The sequence below is a fragment of the Cannabis sativa genome, chromosome X, assembly GCF_029168945.1.
Source record: "Cannabis sativa cultivar Pink pepper isolate KNU-18-1 chromosome X, ASM2916894v1, whole genome shotgun sequence".
NCBI lineage: Eukaryota > Viridiplantae > Streptophyta > Magnoliopsida > Rosales > Cannabaceae > Cannabis > Cannabis sativa.
The window spans coordinates 84690183-84705001 of record NC_083610.1 but is presented as its reverse complement, the minus strand read 5'-3'; the positions used below and the strand labels follow the sequence as shown (position 1 = coordinate 84705001).

General features: G+C 31.9%; 2 protein-coding genes across 2 annotated transcripts; both read left to right on the top strand.

The window, feature by feature from the left end:
* The first annotated feature begins 7834 nt into the window (after positions 1-7834).
* On the top strand, positions 7835-9917 carry LOC115701793 (cytokinin riboside 5'-monophosphate phosphoribohydrolase LOG1). Its single transcript, XM_030629427.2, has 7 exons — positions 7835-8242; positions 8579-8676; positions 8786-8816; positions 8918-9017; positions 9211-9281; positions 9389-9532; positions 9745-9917. Exons 1-7 carry the CDS (start codon positions 8099-8101, stop codon positions 9838-9840), a joined length of 684 nt encoding a protein of 227 aa, XP_030485287.1. The 5' UTR covers positions 7835-8098; the 3' UTR covers positions 9841-9917.
* A 1259-nt stretch (positions 9918-11176) lies between these two features.
* Positions 11177-13165, top strand: LOC133032417 (uncharacterized). Its single transcript, XM_061106351.1, has 2 exons — positions 11177-11230; positions 12785-13165. Exons 1-2 carry the CDS (start codon positions 11177-11179, stop codon positions 13163-13165), a joined length of 435 nt encoding a protein of 144 aa, XP_060962334.1.
* Positions 13166-14819: the final 1654 nt, after the last annotated feature.

Below are 14819 nucleotides of genomic sequence, written 5' to 3'. Positions count from 1 at the left end.
GCATTTCTAACCATGCATGTGAGCTCCATAGGAAGACGTGTGGATTTCGACTTCGTGGGGTATTGACTTAGGAACTGTCCAAATTAATGTCCTTTAGAATTGTCCATTTTATTGACCTTTCATTCTTTCTTTCCCTATATTTTTTTTTCTTTTCTTGGAATCAATTTAATTTCTTAGTCACATATACTCGAGCATATAAAATATTTATATTAGTTACTACAAGTATCGTTTGGTTTGAGGTAACGAAATAAAATAGAATAAAAATAAAATAATTTTATTTTATTTCTTTGTTTAGTTTAATTTTAAAGTATTAGAACGTTATTCTAATTCTAACTATATTTTTATTTCTTTCTTTCAACTAAACATGACTTAATAGAGTGTTTGTTATGTGAATTTGAGTTGAAAAAAGTAGAGTTGGAGGGAGCATACTTGGAGAGAATATAAGACCCAAGGGTTGGAGAGTATTAACATTACCATCATTTTAATTTAAGAGCATTGTTATTAGGTACCATTAGTGTCCAGCTCCTTCCATGGATGGCACTCTATGATTGGTTAACAATATTCTCTAAAAGTTATTTTTTAAAATTATATGAGATCGGCTACTTAATTGCACCAATAGCAGTATGATACTAAAGAAAATGCTAGGCACTAATAATGTCGGTTAACAATTCTCTCAATTTAAAAAATAAGAGACACTTAAAAATACAAATCCCTTAATCATTACAATTTAATTTAAGTTTGACATTATTATTCCCTTCAAGTTTAAATCTCAAATCAAATGAAACAATAATCATCAAATGGTTACACAGTATTAAACTATACTCTATACATAAGAGTGTGTGCGTCTCTACAATCTAGATTCAAACTACAATAATTTTTAGCGCTAATTTGGTATAATTTTTTGAAAAGTTGAAAGCAACTTTCTAAAAGAATTGTGTTACAATGGCCTATTTGGTACGTAGGACTGGATTTGATTAAACAAACTCATTTGTCTAGTTCAGTGTTTGGGCATGTTGAAAGTCTAGATAACTAATCCAACTAATCTCATCTGTTTAGGATTATTTATCTCATCCAGTAGGGTGGGATAATTAATCCCATCCAGGTGAGATTAATTTTTTTATCATTTTTTTAATTTTGATTTTGTTAATATATTTTAAATTTAATAAAAATTTAAATGAAATAATGATTACACATTTATTTATAATTTTTTATCAAAAACTTATTCATTAAAATTAATGAATTAATGTATAATTTTGAATCATCATGCATAAAGCTTTCAAAATTCAAAATAATATTAATTAAACAATAGTTACTTAAATTGATTCTAAGAGAAATAATATGACAAAAAAATATATATTATTTTTAAATTACTAGAAAATTTATATCAATATTTTAAAAAATTAATATTTGTACTAAATTAGTAATTAAATTAGTGTTTAGCTTAAATAATTTATATTATTCAAGTATTTTTATTTTATTATTTTAACTATTATTAAATAAAATTATGATAAACTATTTTATTATATATTTATGACATATACTTAATTATATATGATATATTATTTATTTTATAATTTAATTATTTTTATTTTTTTGCTGCAAATTATTCATTTTTATTTATTTATTATTGTATATTTTTATTTAATTTAAATTTTTTTAAAAAGAAATAAATAAAATAGTCTAGTTTATTCTTAAACCAAACACAAAATTATTTACAGCATAATCTAATCTTGTCCAGTAAATATTTACGTACAAATTAATATTTACTATGGAAAGTGATACATCAAATTAAAACTAATATAACCTAAGTTATAGATTTTGGTTAAAAATTCTATAATATAAATTTATTTCTATAAAATTATATTTATTTATTATATATTATCAAAAATAAAATAACTAAATAATTAATTAACTATATAAAAACAAAGTTGAGAAGTAGATTTGAGATTGAATGAGTGAAAGTCAAAGAGATCCACGATGGTCTTAGATCTTTTTGCTGGGGAACGAAGAGAGAGACTCATGCGAAAGGGAGAGGGGTTGTCGACATACTCGGGTTTCAAACTTCTAGGTTTTAGGGTTCTCGGAGTTTTGGGGTTCTCAAAATTTTGCTGCATTGGTGGTGGCGGCAGTGGTGGCGGTGGTAGTGAGTGATTGGTATGGTAGTGTTTTAGAGATGTGTATCAATTGATTATATTCATTTTGTGCATAATTACACTTGTTTTCTATTTGTTTTAGGTTTAAATTATAAAATTTATAATATGAATTAAAAATGAGAAGAAACATGTTAAATGAGATGAATATGATGAATTATCATAGAATTTAGAGTTCTAGGATATAATTGGTAAAAAATTCTAAGTTTCGCGATGCTCAACACACTATGTTTGTGATTGAAAGCCAAGTCTAAAGCTTCAAGCTAATTTGACTATGACACATTCACTTTGAGGAAAAATATTGCGAATAAAAAAATTTTAGATCTCTCTTTCAGCTTTCCAAAACATCTTTATCGTCCAATTTCGAGCAATATTGAAAGAATTATGGCTAAAATATTATCAGTTGTCGCACTAGGAAGCTCGCTGCCCAAAAACCTCCTTCAGGGGTCGTGACATGGAGGGTCAATGTTGCAACTCGTCTCATTAATTAGAGAAAATTAGGGTTACCTCTAGTGAAAGGCTATATAATGTACCCTTTTGACACTTTTCAAAGCACCATTAATCATTAGGGACGAAAGTATGAAGTAGAAAGTAACTTTGGAGACTTTTATCAATATTTTTCGACGAGTTATTTTCCTCTACTCTTCTTTTATGTTCTTAATTAATTGTTGGCAGTTATTTCCAATAAACATAACTAGCTAGATTTTCAATTAGGGTTATTAATGGAGATTATTTGACACTATATTTTTTATTTTAATGTGATTTAATTCTTTTCTAATTTTCTATGTGCATCTATTTCATCCGTACTCCATTACTTTTAATTGCTTGATCACTACTTAATTGTTTAATGACTTTAATGTAAAATATTAGAAGTGAGTATTGAATATGCTATAGTGAAACAGACATAGTTTTAACATAGGATGAGAATACCTATATGGTTTATGTAGTATTTAGGATTTCTATGCTTAATGCATCCTATGTATTTAAATTTATCACGAGAGTAGAAAATTTACATATAGGTTGAGATTTATATGTCCTAGCCCGAATATAAATTGTTGAAAAAAATTATATTTAATATATAATAAATAGCCAATTTAGGCTAATATGTGAATGAGAAATTGATTCCTTAAATGTGGTCCATTGATAGCTGCTAATAAATGTAGATTTGTTCAAGGATGTAATCACCGTAATAATGGTAAATATTCTAATTGATATCAGAAATTATGGTGAAGATTTTGATTGATCAATATTACTAAATTTGTGGGATTTTTGGTATTAATTTTCTAGTGTTCACACTTGATATTCCACCCCGTATGAAGCCTATAAAAGGAGGCTTCACCTTTCATTCTAAATACACCAACAAAAAGAGTCACTCATTAAAAGTTCTCTTGTCTTCATGTTTTTTGTGTTTTTCGTAAGTCTTAAGGTGATAGAGAGAAGGTATTAATCAGAGTTCACTGGAGTAGTAAAAATAGTGTATTCATCTACTTTTTTAGTCGTTGTATCTTAGGAAGTGGTTTCTCCCTGATCCTCTAGCACCACTCAAGTAGGGCGCAAATCTGCTTTAAGAAAAATGTGTTTCACGTACCTCGACTTTCTTTTCAATTACTAGTTTTACATCTTATCATTTGTATTTGTATTTATATTCTTCAATTAATTAATAATATATTGTTATGTTTGTTTGTGTTCTTCATATTCTCTTTAAATTATTTCTAACAATCTTAAAGCAGATATTTATTTATTTTGAGCTCTTATAGAGAAGACGATTAAACTGAAGAACAAATTTCATTCCTTATATTTTGTTTTCGGTGTCGATTTTTTGGTACCATTTAGACCGTCTCATTTTCCCTTTTCTTTATATTCTTATGTAACTGGTAATATGCATTAATGTGAGAGTTAGTTAAGTGGTTATGTTGTTTGTTTTTTTCAGTTATCTTTCTTGCTGTAAGTTTCACTTAGTGATTGTTATTGTCTGGTGTAAATATTTTCTATTAAAAACTCTATAAAAGGCCATAACAGCTCACATCTTGAGTTGAGCATCTTCTTTCATTCTCACTGTCTTTCTCTTTCTTTCTCCATATTCTCTACTCTTACATGGTATCATACCTATAGCCAATCATGAATATCCCCACCATAATGCTCCTCATCATCCACCAGAAGCACCGATCATTCCTTAGGCTGCCGCACCACAAATTCAAATTCTAAATAACCTTATTCCTCTAAATATCTGACTAGATCGACACAATTATTCTTACTGACACTCGTTGATTCTTCCATCAAATCGTGCTAATGGACTTGAAGGAATTCTTCTTGGCACCACTCCATGGCCAGATCCACTTCTTGCAGGTACGAACACGATTAACCCTGCCTTTAATCATTGGACTTATTGTGAAGCTCTGTTAATGAGTTGGCTTATGAATTCTATCTCTGAGGCTATGCTTGGACATGTGCTTCACTGTGAATTCGCTACTGATGTTTAGACCGTCTCTGCAAGCCTTTTTTCCACTCAATCGATGGCTCGACAACATCAACTTCGACTTGCCATTCAGAACACCAAGAAAGGATCCATGTGTGTGGATGAGTACATCTTGAAGATGAAGAATCTTGCTGACTCTCTTGCTGATGCTGGTCACAAACTTTCAGATCAAGAATTGGCCACGTACATTCTTGGAGGTGTTGGCCATGAATATGAAATGGTGGTGGTTTTACTGACTGCAAGAGCTGATGCTCGCACTCTCCAAGAAGTCCAGTACATGCTTAAAAACCATGAAATACGAATTGAACAAGTTGTGCCCCAACTTCTGGACTCTGTACAAGCCAATTATGCTCAATTTAACAAGAATTATTTTGGATCCACTTGCAGCAACACAGACAGAGGTCAATCCAGTGGTCGTGGCAACTCGTAAAGTCGAGGCTCTAAATTTGGAGGTTGTGCTCCCTCCAATGGTTGTGAACACGGTTCTCGTCTAGTTTGTCAAATTTGTGGCAAGATTGGCCATCTTGCTTACAAATTCTATCATCGATATGATATAGACACTCAAGGTAGACCTCACATATGGAAGATTTTGTGAAACTTACTTAGGAAAAAATGTCTGTGGTCGAATACACTCTGGAATTTGATCGGCTGTCCAAATTTGCTGGTGATTTGGTGCCTACAGATTTCACCAGGAAATAGAAGTATGTGAGAGGACTGAACGCCACAATCAATCGGGACTTGAAAATTACCACTACCCATGACACTTTGTATAAGAAAGTGGTAGAACTAGCCTTAATTGCTGAGGAGGCTAAGCAACATGTAATAAAGGAGCAGACTGTAAAGGATGCTGCCACGGCATCGAATCCTCCTCCTAGTGGTAATTTCAATAAGGGGACCGACGGTGGTAACCCTGATCACAAACGGAAGGCTGATGCTTTCCGAACTTTAGGGAGTAACAGAAAGTTTCTGGGAAACAGAGGTGGCCGTCAGGGTCGCTGATCTTCATTCTAATCAAATCTAGAATGTTCAAAATACAAGAAACACCATTAGGGTGAACGTCGAGCCTAGGCTACGTTCCGTACTTGGTATGGATCTCATGAATCAGGTATTCAAGGAATACCTAGACAGTAGTGTGATTGTGTTTAGTGATGACATCTTGGTTTATTTTAAATTAGAAGAAGAACATGAATTGCATCTCAGATCGGTGTTGCAACGATTACGAGATCACAAGCTGGTTTTGTTATGATTTTGTACGAATTCACAAGTTTTGTTATGGTTTCACAAATTTTGTTATGATTTTTCATAGGGTCGAAACCGATTTCACATGATTTATAGGTTCGAAACTTGTTTCACAAGTTCAAAATTGGTTTCATAGTTCTCAAGGGTTCTGTAATGGAGTTGCTCCATTTTATGATATTAATGTATATTTTTTATTTTAAATTTCTTTTTTTATTATTGTTTCTAGGTTCGAAACTAGTTTTCACATTTATATTTTGTTTTTAAATTATTCTCATGCATTGTGTTGTTTTGATTATATTTGTGATTAGTATTTTTTTTTTTACATTTTTGTGTGTGTATGTTTCTCTATTTTCATTTGGTTGCTTGATGAAACTGGTTTCAGTTAACTTTATTGTTTAGTATTTATATTTTGTTATGATTACATAATGTCTAAACTGGTTTCACAGGATTCGAAACTGGTTTCACTTGTTTTAAGTGTTCTATAATGGGGTTTCTCCATTTAATGATGTTATTGTATATTTTTTATTTTAAGTTTCTTTTTATTTTTATTTTTGTTTCTAAGTTTGAAACAGGTTTTCACAGTTATATTTTGTTCTTAGATTACTGCTACGCATTGTGTGTTGTTTTGATTATATTTGTTAGTATTTTTTTGTACTTTTTTTTCATTTAATTGAATGATAAAACTGGTTTAAGTTATTTTTATTGTATATCATTTATGTTTTGTTTTCATAATCTTTATTGTTGTTGTGTGATGAAACTAGTTTTTGTTTAGTTTCATAATGTTCATTGTTATTGTATTATGAAACTGGTTTCGATTTATTTTCTGTATTTTTGTTTAGATGAAATATAATTCCTCTAATAAAAATGCAATGGAAGATATTACTAAAGATTTTAAGTGCTCACACTGAGAAGAAACTTCCTCCACATCAAAAAGAAAAAAAAAAGTAAATTGATCCATAGAGAAAAGACAGGTTTAATTTAGCATCTCTATGGGATTTTGAATAAGGGTGTTCATTAAAATTAAATTTATCTCATACATAAAAGATAGGTTTAATTTAGATATCTATGGGGCATCAAGGTGTCTAGCACCATCATGAGGTGACCTCTTATAATTTATTTAACAATTTTTTTTATAATTTTTAATAAAATAAAATAAGTGGGACTCAATATTAAATTGCACCAATAATGATATTACACCTACGATCAGTCCTAAAATATATAGAGTCTAAGACAAAATTAAATTTTGGTTTAATTATACTACTACACTAAACACTATTTGTTATATTATCTTATTATTTTAGGTTTTATCTATATATTGATTTATTTTTTTTTCACAATTTAAGGGTTATGAGCGTTCAGGGATTCGAGGTGCATGTCTGACTTACCTATACCCTCAAAGTTGATCATGATTATATCTCACAAGAATGCTAAATACCATGAGTGTGCTTTAAAATTTCTCTACCATTAAAGATGCCTTTAGAATCCACCTATACAAAAGGACTAACTTTGGTAGATATTATTTGGAATTTGCAATATAAATCTTTTCTTTTTCAATAATATTAATATAGCATAAAATGTCATGAATTTATGTACCATAGAAATTGTGTATTGGCCACATTATTTAGGTACTTTGTGAGTATTGGTTATACATTAATAAAATAAAACCGATAGAGTTACTTTGTACAAAAAAAAAAAAAAGTCTGCTTTTTATATAATGGTATCTTATAAAAAAAAAAAATAGTTCGTATTAATAAAGGAAACTGATTGACCTGAATTCATCTTCCCTAGATAAGGTTTTTTTTTTTTTTTTTTTAATAATTTTATTTGGGTTGGTTTAAAATTTAAAATGGAATTAGCACAAGAGTTTTGTTCCAAAAATGAAAGACAAAAATGAATGTCCCAATCAAAGGTGAAATTCGTTATGAGAAAAATCCTTATATACTAATTTCAAAATATCAGGAGAAGAGAAATTGAGATGTGGTACTTACGTGGTAGCGGGATAATATAAAGAGAGCCCCTTCATACCATTTAGTCTCATCTTTGTGCATTGCCTACCTAAGTTTCTTTCTCATCAATTCTCAGAGTATAGCCATCGATTGCTGCTGACTGTGTCTGAACTCATCAAACAAACTCACACTCATTCACCTCTCAATATACACAAACACTCTCTTTCTCTCTCTTCTTCTTCTTCTTCTTCTTCTTCTTCTCTCTGTTTCCATATATAATTTTCAACATGGAAAATAAAGGAGACCTTTTCCAACAATGTCATCAACTTCCCATGACATCAAGATTCACAAGAGTCTGTGTTTTTTGTGGCAGCAGTCCTGGAAAGAATCCAAACTATCAACTTGCAGCTACTCAACTCGGCAAAGAACTGGTAATAATTAATTTAATTCATTCATTCATTTTGATTGGTCATCATGTTTAACCAATTGGGTACTTTTTATTTTTGTTATGTGATTATCTATTCTTTGGGTTTAATACTGTTTTCTTGCTTAATTAATTGGTTTTCGAGTTCATTTACATTAACAAATTAATTGATGATGAATGATCAAGAAACAGAGGATTTGTTGATCAATTAAACTAAATAATATGTATGTAAACCAAACAGAGGAGTTGTTTTTTTTTTTAAAAAAAAAAAGAAATGATTTCTTTATTGAGTTTTATTTAAGCACGTCTAGTGTATTTATTATTATAAAAATGGTTTCATCAGGTCGAAAGGAACATTGACTTGGTTTATGGTGGAGGAAGCATTGGTTTGATGGGTCTGGTTTCACAAGCTGTCTATGAAGGTGGTCGCCACGTGTTGGGGTATCTCTTAATTTATTCTTCTAAATTTCACTATGGTTATTTCTATACTTTTTTTTTTTCTTAATTTGGTATATATATATTAACCCTTTTTGTTATTGGAATTATGCAGAGTAATTCCCAAGACTCTGATGCCAAGAGAGGTGAATTTTCTTTCATAATTATAAATGATAAATTAATTAGCATAATTATTTATATAAACATATACTTAAAAAGTGGTGTGGTTTAAATTAAATATTTTCAGATTACAGGAGAGACTGTGGGAGAAGTAAGAGCTGTCTCAGGCATGCATCAACGCAAAGCTGAAATGGCTAAACAAGCCGATGCCTTTATTGCTCTGCCAGGTATTATATATATATATATATATATATATATATTTGTATACTATTCACGTAAAATAGTTAACTCGAAATATACTGTTATTAGTTACAAGGAAATAGGTAAACTAATAGTAATTATAATTATTGTTTTAGATCACTAATGACAAAGCAGTGGTTATTAATATGTTAAATAATATTGGGGGTGTTTTTGTTGCAGGTGGCTATGGAACTTTGGAAGAGCTTTTGGAAGTTATCACTTGGGCTCAGTTGGGAATCCATGAAAAGCCAGTAAGAATTTACAAATCATAAATATTTTTTTTTTGGGGGGTGAATCCTAAAACAAACAAAAATGAAAAATAAAAAATAAATTAAAAATGGGTGGTGTTTGGACGCAGGTTGGATTGTTGAACGTAGATGGGTACTACAACTCATTGCTGTCGTTTATAGACAAAGCTGTAGATGAAGGTTTCATTGCCCCAGCTGCCCGTCACATTATTGTGTCTGCCCAAACTGCCCAAGATCTCATGTGCAAACTTGAGGTACATTTTTAAGAGCTCTCTATCTATCTCTACCACTAATTTTATACATTGTAACGGAGCTTTCAGTACCTTGTTTTGCTGGGCCAATTGTACGTTGCCACATATCTGTTGAGATACTTGTTGTCTAGTTACGCCCGTACCGAATCTCACTCGTTTTGGTTTAGGGGAGTATGATTTCATCTGAGCCGTTCAATTTTTGTTGTCTTGAACAGGATTATGTTCCTAAGCATTCTGGTGTGGCCCCTAAGCTAAGTTGGGAGATGGAGCAGCAACTGGGATACACAGCAAAGGTTGACATTTCTCGTTGACTTGATCCAGTTTGATGAAAAACTAATGATCAATCATGACCGTAGATATTATTAGTAAAAGCAATAAAAAAAAAAAAGATGTAGATGTGAGGTCCATTAGAAATAGGCCACAGTTTATTTTAGTTGACTGTGGGTTAATTATGGTTATTAATTTGGGATTTTTATATTAATATTTGGCCATTAGAATATAGATCAACAAGGCCAGTGCTTTGCTTATTAGTTTTGTATGTCGGTGAATCACCGCTTCTGTATATTATTTTTAAATTTTAATAATATATATATTTATATTTGCGTGAATTGGTGAGTTGTTATAAGTTGCTTTCAAAAAAAGAAAATAAACAATAAAAAGAAAAAATCAAGAAGATTTGATGATGATTCAGAGAAAGGCACACTTACGAAAAAGATAATACTATTATTTTTCTTCTGAGTTACTGCATCATCAAGGTTTCCCAATTTACATACTTTTGCGGATGATTCACGGGATTTTTCAAGATGAAGAAGGTTAATCTGCAGTTTTAAGTATCAAGTATATTATAGGTGGGATATACAAATTGAGTATTGTTACTGGATACTTGTTATGCTTAGCATATTATATAGTTATAGCGCCTTATGATTGTTTAGCGATATTTCTTTAAAATTATTTTCTTAAATTATATAATATTTGATACTTAATTACATCAATAGCGGTAAGTGGTAGACACTATCTTTTAACATTTCTCTATTCTACACATTTTAATTTAATATAATATAAAAATCGTTAACCAATTATAACATGACATATCAATATAATAGTGTTAAGCACTTTAATAGTAATGTTCTTTCAAAATAATTAAATTAATATTTATGAATATGATACCCAACTGCAAACTAAGGAGAAAATTTTAATATGTATCTTGTGAGTATTGGGCTAGGAGGATTGGAACCTAGGGGTATTTTAGTAGTTTTTTTACTTTATTTTTCAAACTATATCATCAAAATACTATTTTTTTTTTTATTTTATTTTACATCTTTAGAGTACCACTTCTATCAACTTCTTTAAATTTTCTTTACATAATATTTAAATACTTTTATATTAATTAAAGTACTAAAAGAAAGTAAAATGTTTGGGATGTTCTACATGATGAAACCGTGTTATTACTTTCCGTAATGTTAGCATGGACAATCACTGCCTATAGTTTCCACTCTTTGTTGGACAATTTGGGAGCAAAGAATGATAAAATTTGGAAAAATAAAGCCACCAAACCAATGTCTCTTTTATTTTTGAATTTCTGTTAGCTACCTTGAACAATGAAAATCTGCTCAAACTTCAAATTTGGAGTCATCACGGACTGGTTTAATGGCCGGGGATAGAGCTGAGGGATGGTGCGTGCCTAAGGCTAATGAAATCAAGGTAAATGTAGATGCATCAATTTTTGAGAACAATCAAGACTTTGGTTTTGGATTGATAACTAGAAATTAATGAGCATGGATTTTTGTTAGAAGGAGTAACTAAACTCTGTAATGGGGTTGTCTGTCTTAAGGTAGCAGAAGCGATTGGTGTTAGGGAGGCTTTGAGCTGGATAAAATAGAAACGATAGCGATCCGTGACTCTCGAGACCGATTGTTTAGTTGTTGTTTAAGCAATTTGAAGTTCTATTGATATGATCTCTTTATTTAGTCAAATTATTAAAGAGTGTCAAAACTAGTTTGTGGACATGAATTGTATTTTTTATTTCTTTTATTCGTTTGCTAGAGCTTTTAATTTATATCCTGATAATAGTTTTAGTATAAAGGATGTTCCAACTGATTTGCTTTTATGTTTGGTATCGGAATTTGAAGGTTAATAAAGATTGATTATTTTGTTTTAGAAAAAAAAAAGAAAGAAAGTAAAGAATTGTAAAAAGAAAACTAATTAAATAAGAAAAAAAAGGGAGAAATGAATAAAAAACGAATGAAAAAGCTTTGATGGTTCTTTAAAATAAGAAAGAATTCAAATGAGCTGATGGAAGACATATTAGACATGATTTTTAAAAATTTTAAAGAATATGTTCATTTAAAGTAGTTGATGGGGATGCTCTTAGTGTAAAATTACTATACAAAGCATATGATAGCAAAAACTAAAAATTATTACTGTGTCAAAATTGGTTTTTTTACGCGAATGCTCTTATGCTCATTCAATCATATCTTATTATGATTTATTATTATTATTATACATTTTAGAAAGTTGTTTTGGTACTCTCTTTTTGTTTTATTTATTTTTTTTTTGTTTTTTTTTGTTTTTTCTTTTCGGAAAGAAAACATGTTTTTATATATTATCAAACCATATCAATTGTTACAGGAGCATTAATAAAATGAGAACAATCATCCGTCCAAACATTAACTCCTATTGAATTAGTAATAGACTTTGCCAGTACATGTGCCATCCCATTCACATTCCGCAAAATAACATGACATGAACCACAACTAACGGCAGCTAAAAAAAAAACAACCTCAGCAATAACCGGTCTAAAAGCAAATACCTCAGCCAAGTAACAGTGAAGACAAGCCGACTTGGAAACTACATGTGGACAGGTCGGCTACAGATCAACTATCTGGTGCAGGAATCGTCCTTGTCACACCTGGGGCGCAACACCTGCACGCTGCAGTCAAGTTTGGATTTAAAACATCCAATAACGAAGCCGAATATGAAGCTTTAATCACTGGCCTAAAACTAGCCCGAGAGATGAAAGCCGAACATATCGAAATCTGCAGTGATTCACAACTGGTGGTAAATCACTTATCTAGAGAATACGAGGCTCGGGGAGAAAAGATGATAGCATATCAGAGCAAAATACATGACCTGCTCGCACAATTTAAAAGCTACGGTCTCTGACAAATTCCAAAGGAAGAAAACACGACTGCAAACGCGTTAGCTCGGTTGGCGAGCAGTAATGTAAGTGATAAAGCGAACTTGGTTCATATTCAGTTCCTCGAAGAGCCTAGCATTAATGGCACAGAAGAGATCGAAATGATTGATGCTTCCCCAAACTGGATGATGCCAATAACAACCTACCTCAACACTGGAGAACTCTCAGAGAATCGAAATGAAGCTCGAAAGATGAGAAGGAAGGCTGCACGATATATCATAGTAGAGGGAATTATGTTCAGACGAGGATTCTCCATGCCATTGCTCAGATGTGTTACCCAAGAAGAAGCTGGACGACTTTTATCTGAAGTGCACGATGGATTTTGTGGAAATCACGCTGCCAGGCAGCGTTTATCTAAAAAAATTCTAAGGCAAGGTTATTTCTGGCCGACAATGATCGAGGATTCAAAGGCCTATGTTAAAAAATGTGACAAATGCTAGAGATTTTTGAAGATACCTCGAGCTCCGCCCAACGAGTTAACTCAGATGCAAAGTCCGTGGCCTTTTGCCATTTGGGGAATTGACCTAATCGGACAATTTCCCAAAGGCAAAGGTGGAGTGCAGTATGTAGTGGTTGCGGTTGATTACTCACTAAGTGGACGAAAGCCGAACCAATGGCAACCATTACATCTAAAAAAGTTCAAGAGGTTGTTGTGAAGAACATATTCTGCCGGTTCGGATTGCCATACAAAATAGTTTCGGACAATGGCAAACAGTTTGATAGCCAGTCATTCACTGATTTTTGTGCGAACCATGGTATCATCAAAAGTTTCTCTGCAGTAGCGCTCCCCAAGCAAATGGTCAAGTTGAAGCAGTCAACAAGACCCGGAAGGATACACTAAAGAAAAGACTCGAGGATGCTAAAGGAAACTGGCTGGAGGAACTTCCTGAAGTTCTATGATCGTATCGAACAACCGAGAAAATGGCAACAAGACAGACTCTATTTTCCATGGCATATGGATATGAAGCAATGCTGCCCGTATAACTCGAGCCACCATCCCAAAGAAGATTGACGTACAACCAAGAAGCAAATCACGTACTCCTTGCCGAATCACTTGATGAAATCGAAGAGAAGCGAACCACAACAAACTTAAAGTTAATGGCCCATCAACAAAAAGTAGCTCGGTATTTCAACAAACAAGTGAAGGCTCGGAAATTTTTTGTGGGAGATATGGTCCTAAGAAGAGTATTTCTAAACACCAAAGACAGTACGGCAGGTGTACTCGGATCTAATTGAGAAGGACCATATCAGGTAGTCGAAGTTCTCGAATCAGGAGCATACAAATTGGGTAAGTATGATGAAAAAATACAACTCGTTCTGGTACCAAGATATTGCAATGGGGAACATTTAAGAAAATACTACCAATAGAAGTACCAGGTCAGAAGACCATATTAAGTACTAAACAAAAAGAACATTTACTTTTAAGTGAATGGCCTTCTGGGCGGACCACGCCCAAAGGTTCGGACAAAATTATAAAGTACTCATGTCGGGTGACCACAATCTAAAGTACAATTTCTAATTTCTGCAATTTGTTTTATTTCATGTTAAGCTAAAAGATCAGATTAGATCAAATAGCTTTGATGTAAGTTACTACGGTAACAAACACATTTTCGATCAATAAATGAATAAAGATGTTTATTTCAAAATTCAAATTGAGTCGAATTCACTAGCATGTTGTTAATTTACCATCCAGTGCGTACAAAAGGTTTGGTCGAACCCAAAACCCCGAACAGACAAAAGAGCATACTTGCAAAAAATTATAAGTGACCAAGAGTCATAAGTCTGCTCGGTCACTTGGGGGGCACCTATACCTGTACAAAGCATTTGTTAAAAATATAACAAACACAGTTGCACGATGATTATAAACAGAGGATGAAATTCATTAAAGATAACAAAAGCACGTAAAATCGAGATTAAAGGCTGTCCGGTCAGCTTGTTTTCTAAAAATGAAAAATAATTCCAAGTTTAAAAATCGCTTGGCCGGTCACTTTGTCTTAAAAAAGGCCTTATGGCCGGAAAAATATATATAAAAAAAGAAAATGATAAAAAGAGAAGTATTCAGACGGCTGGAGTCACAGGCTCTTTATACGGGTC

Excerpts from the sequence above, each read along its gene's own strand:
- LOC133032417 (XM_061106351.1), top strand. The coding sequence starts at position 11,177 with ATGGCCGGGGATAGAGCTGAGGGATGGTGCGTGCCTAAGGCTAATGAA. Across the intron at positions 11,231-12,784 it reads CTAAGGCTAATGAAATCAAG|TTCCTCGAAGAGCCTAGCAT; the intron begins GTAAATGTAGAT and ends GTTCATATTCAG.
- LOC115701793 (XM_030629427.2), top strand. The coding sequence starts at position 8,099 with ATGGAAAATAAAGGAGACCTTTTCCAACAATGTCATCAACTTCCCATG. Across the intron at positions 8,817-8,917 it reads AGACTCTGATGCCAAGAGAG|ATTACAGGAGAGACTGTGGG; the intron begins GTGAATTTTCTT and ends AAATATTTTCAG. Across the intron at positions 9,533-9,744 it reads ATCTCATGTGCAAACTTGAG|GATTATGTTCCTAAGCATTC; the intron begins GTACATTTTTAA and ends TGTCTTGAACAG.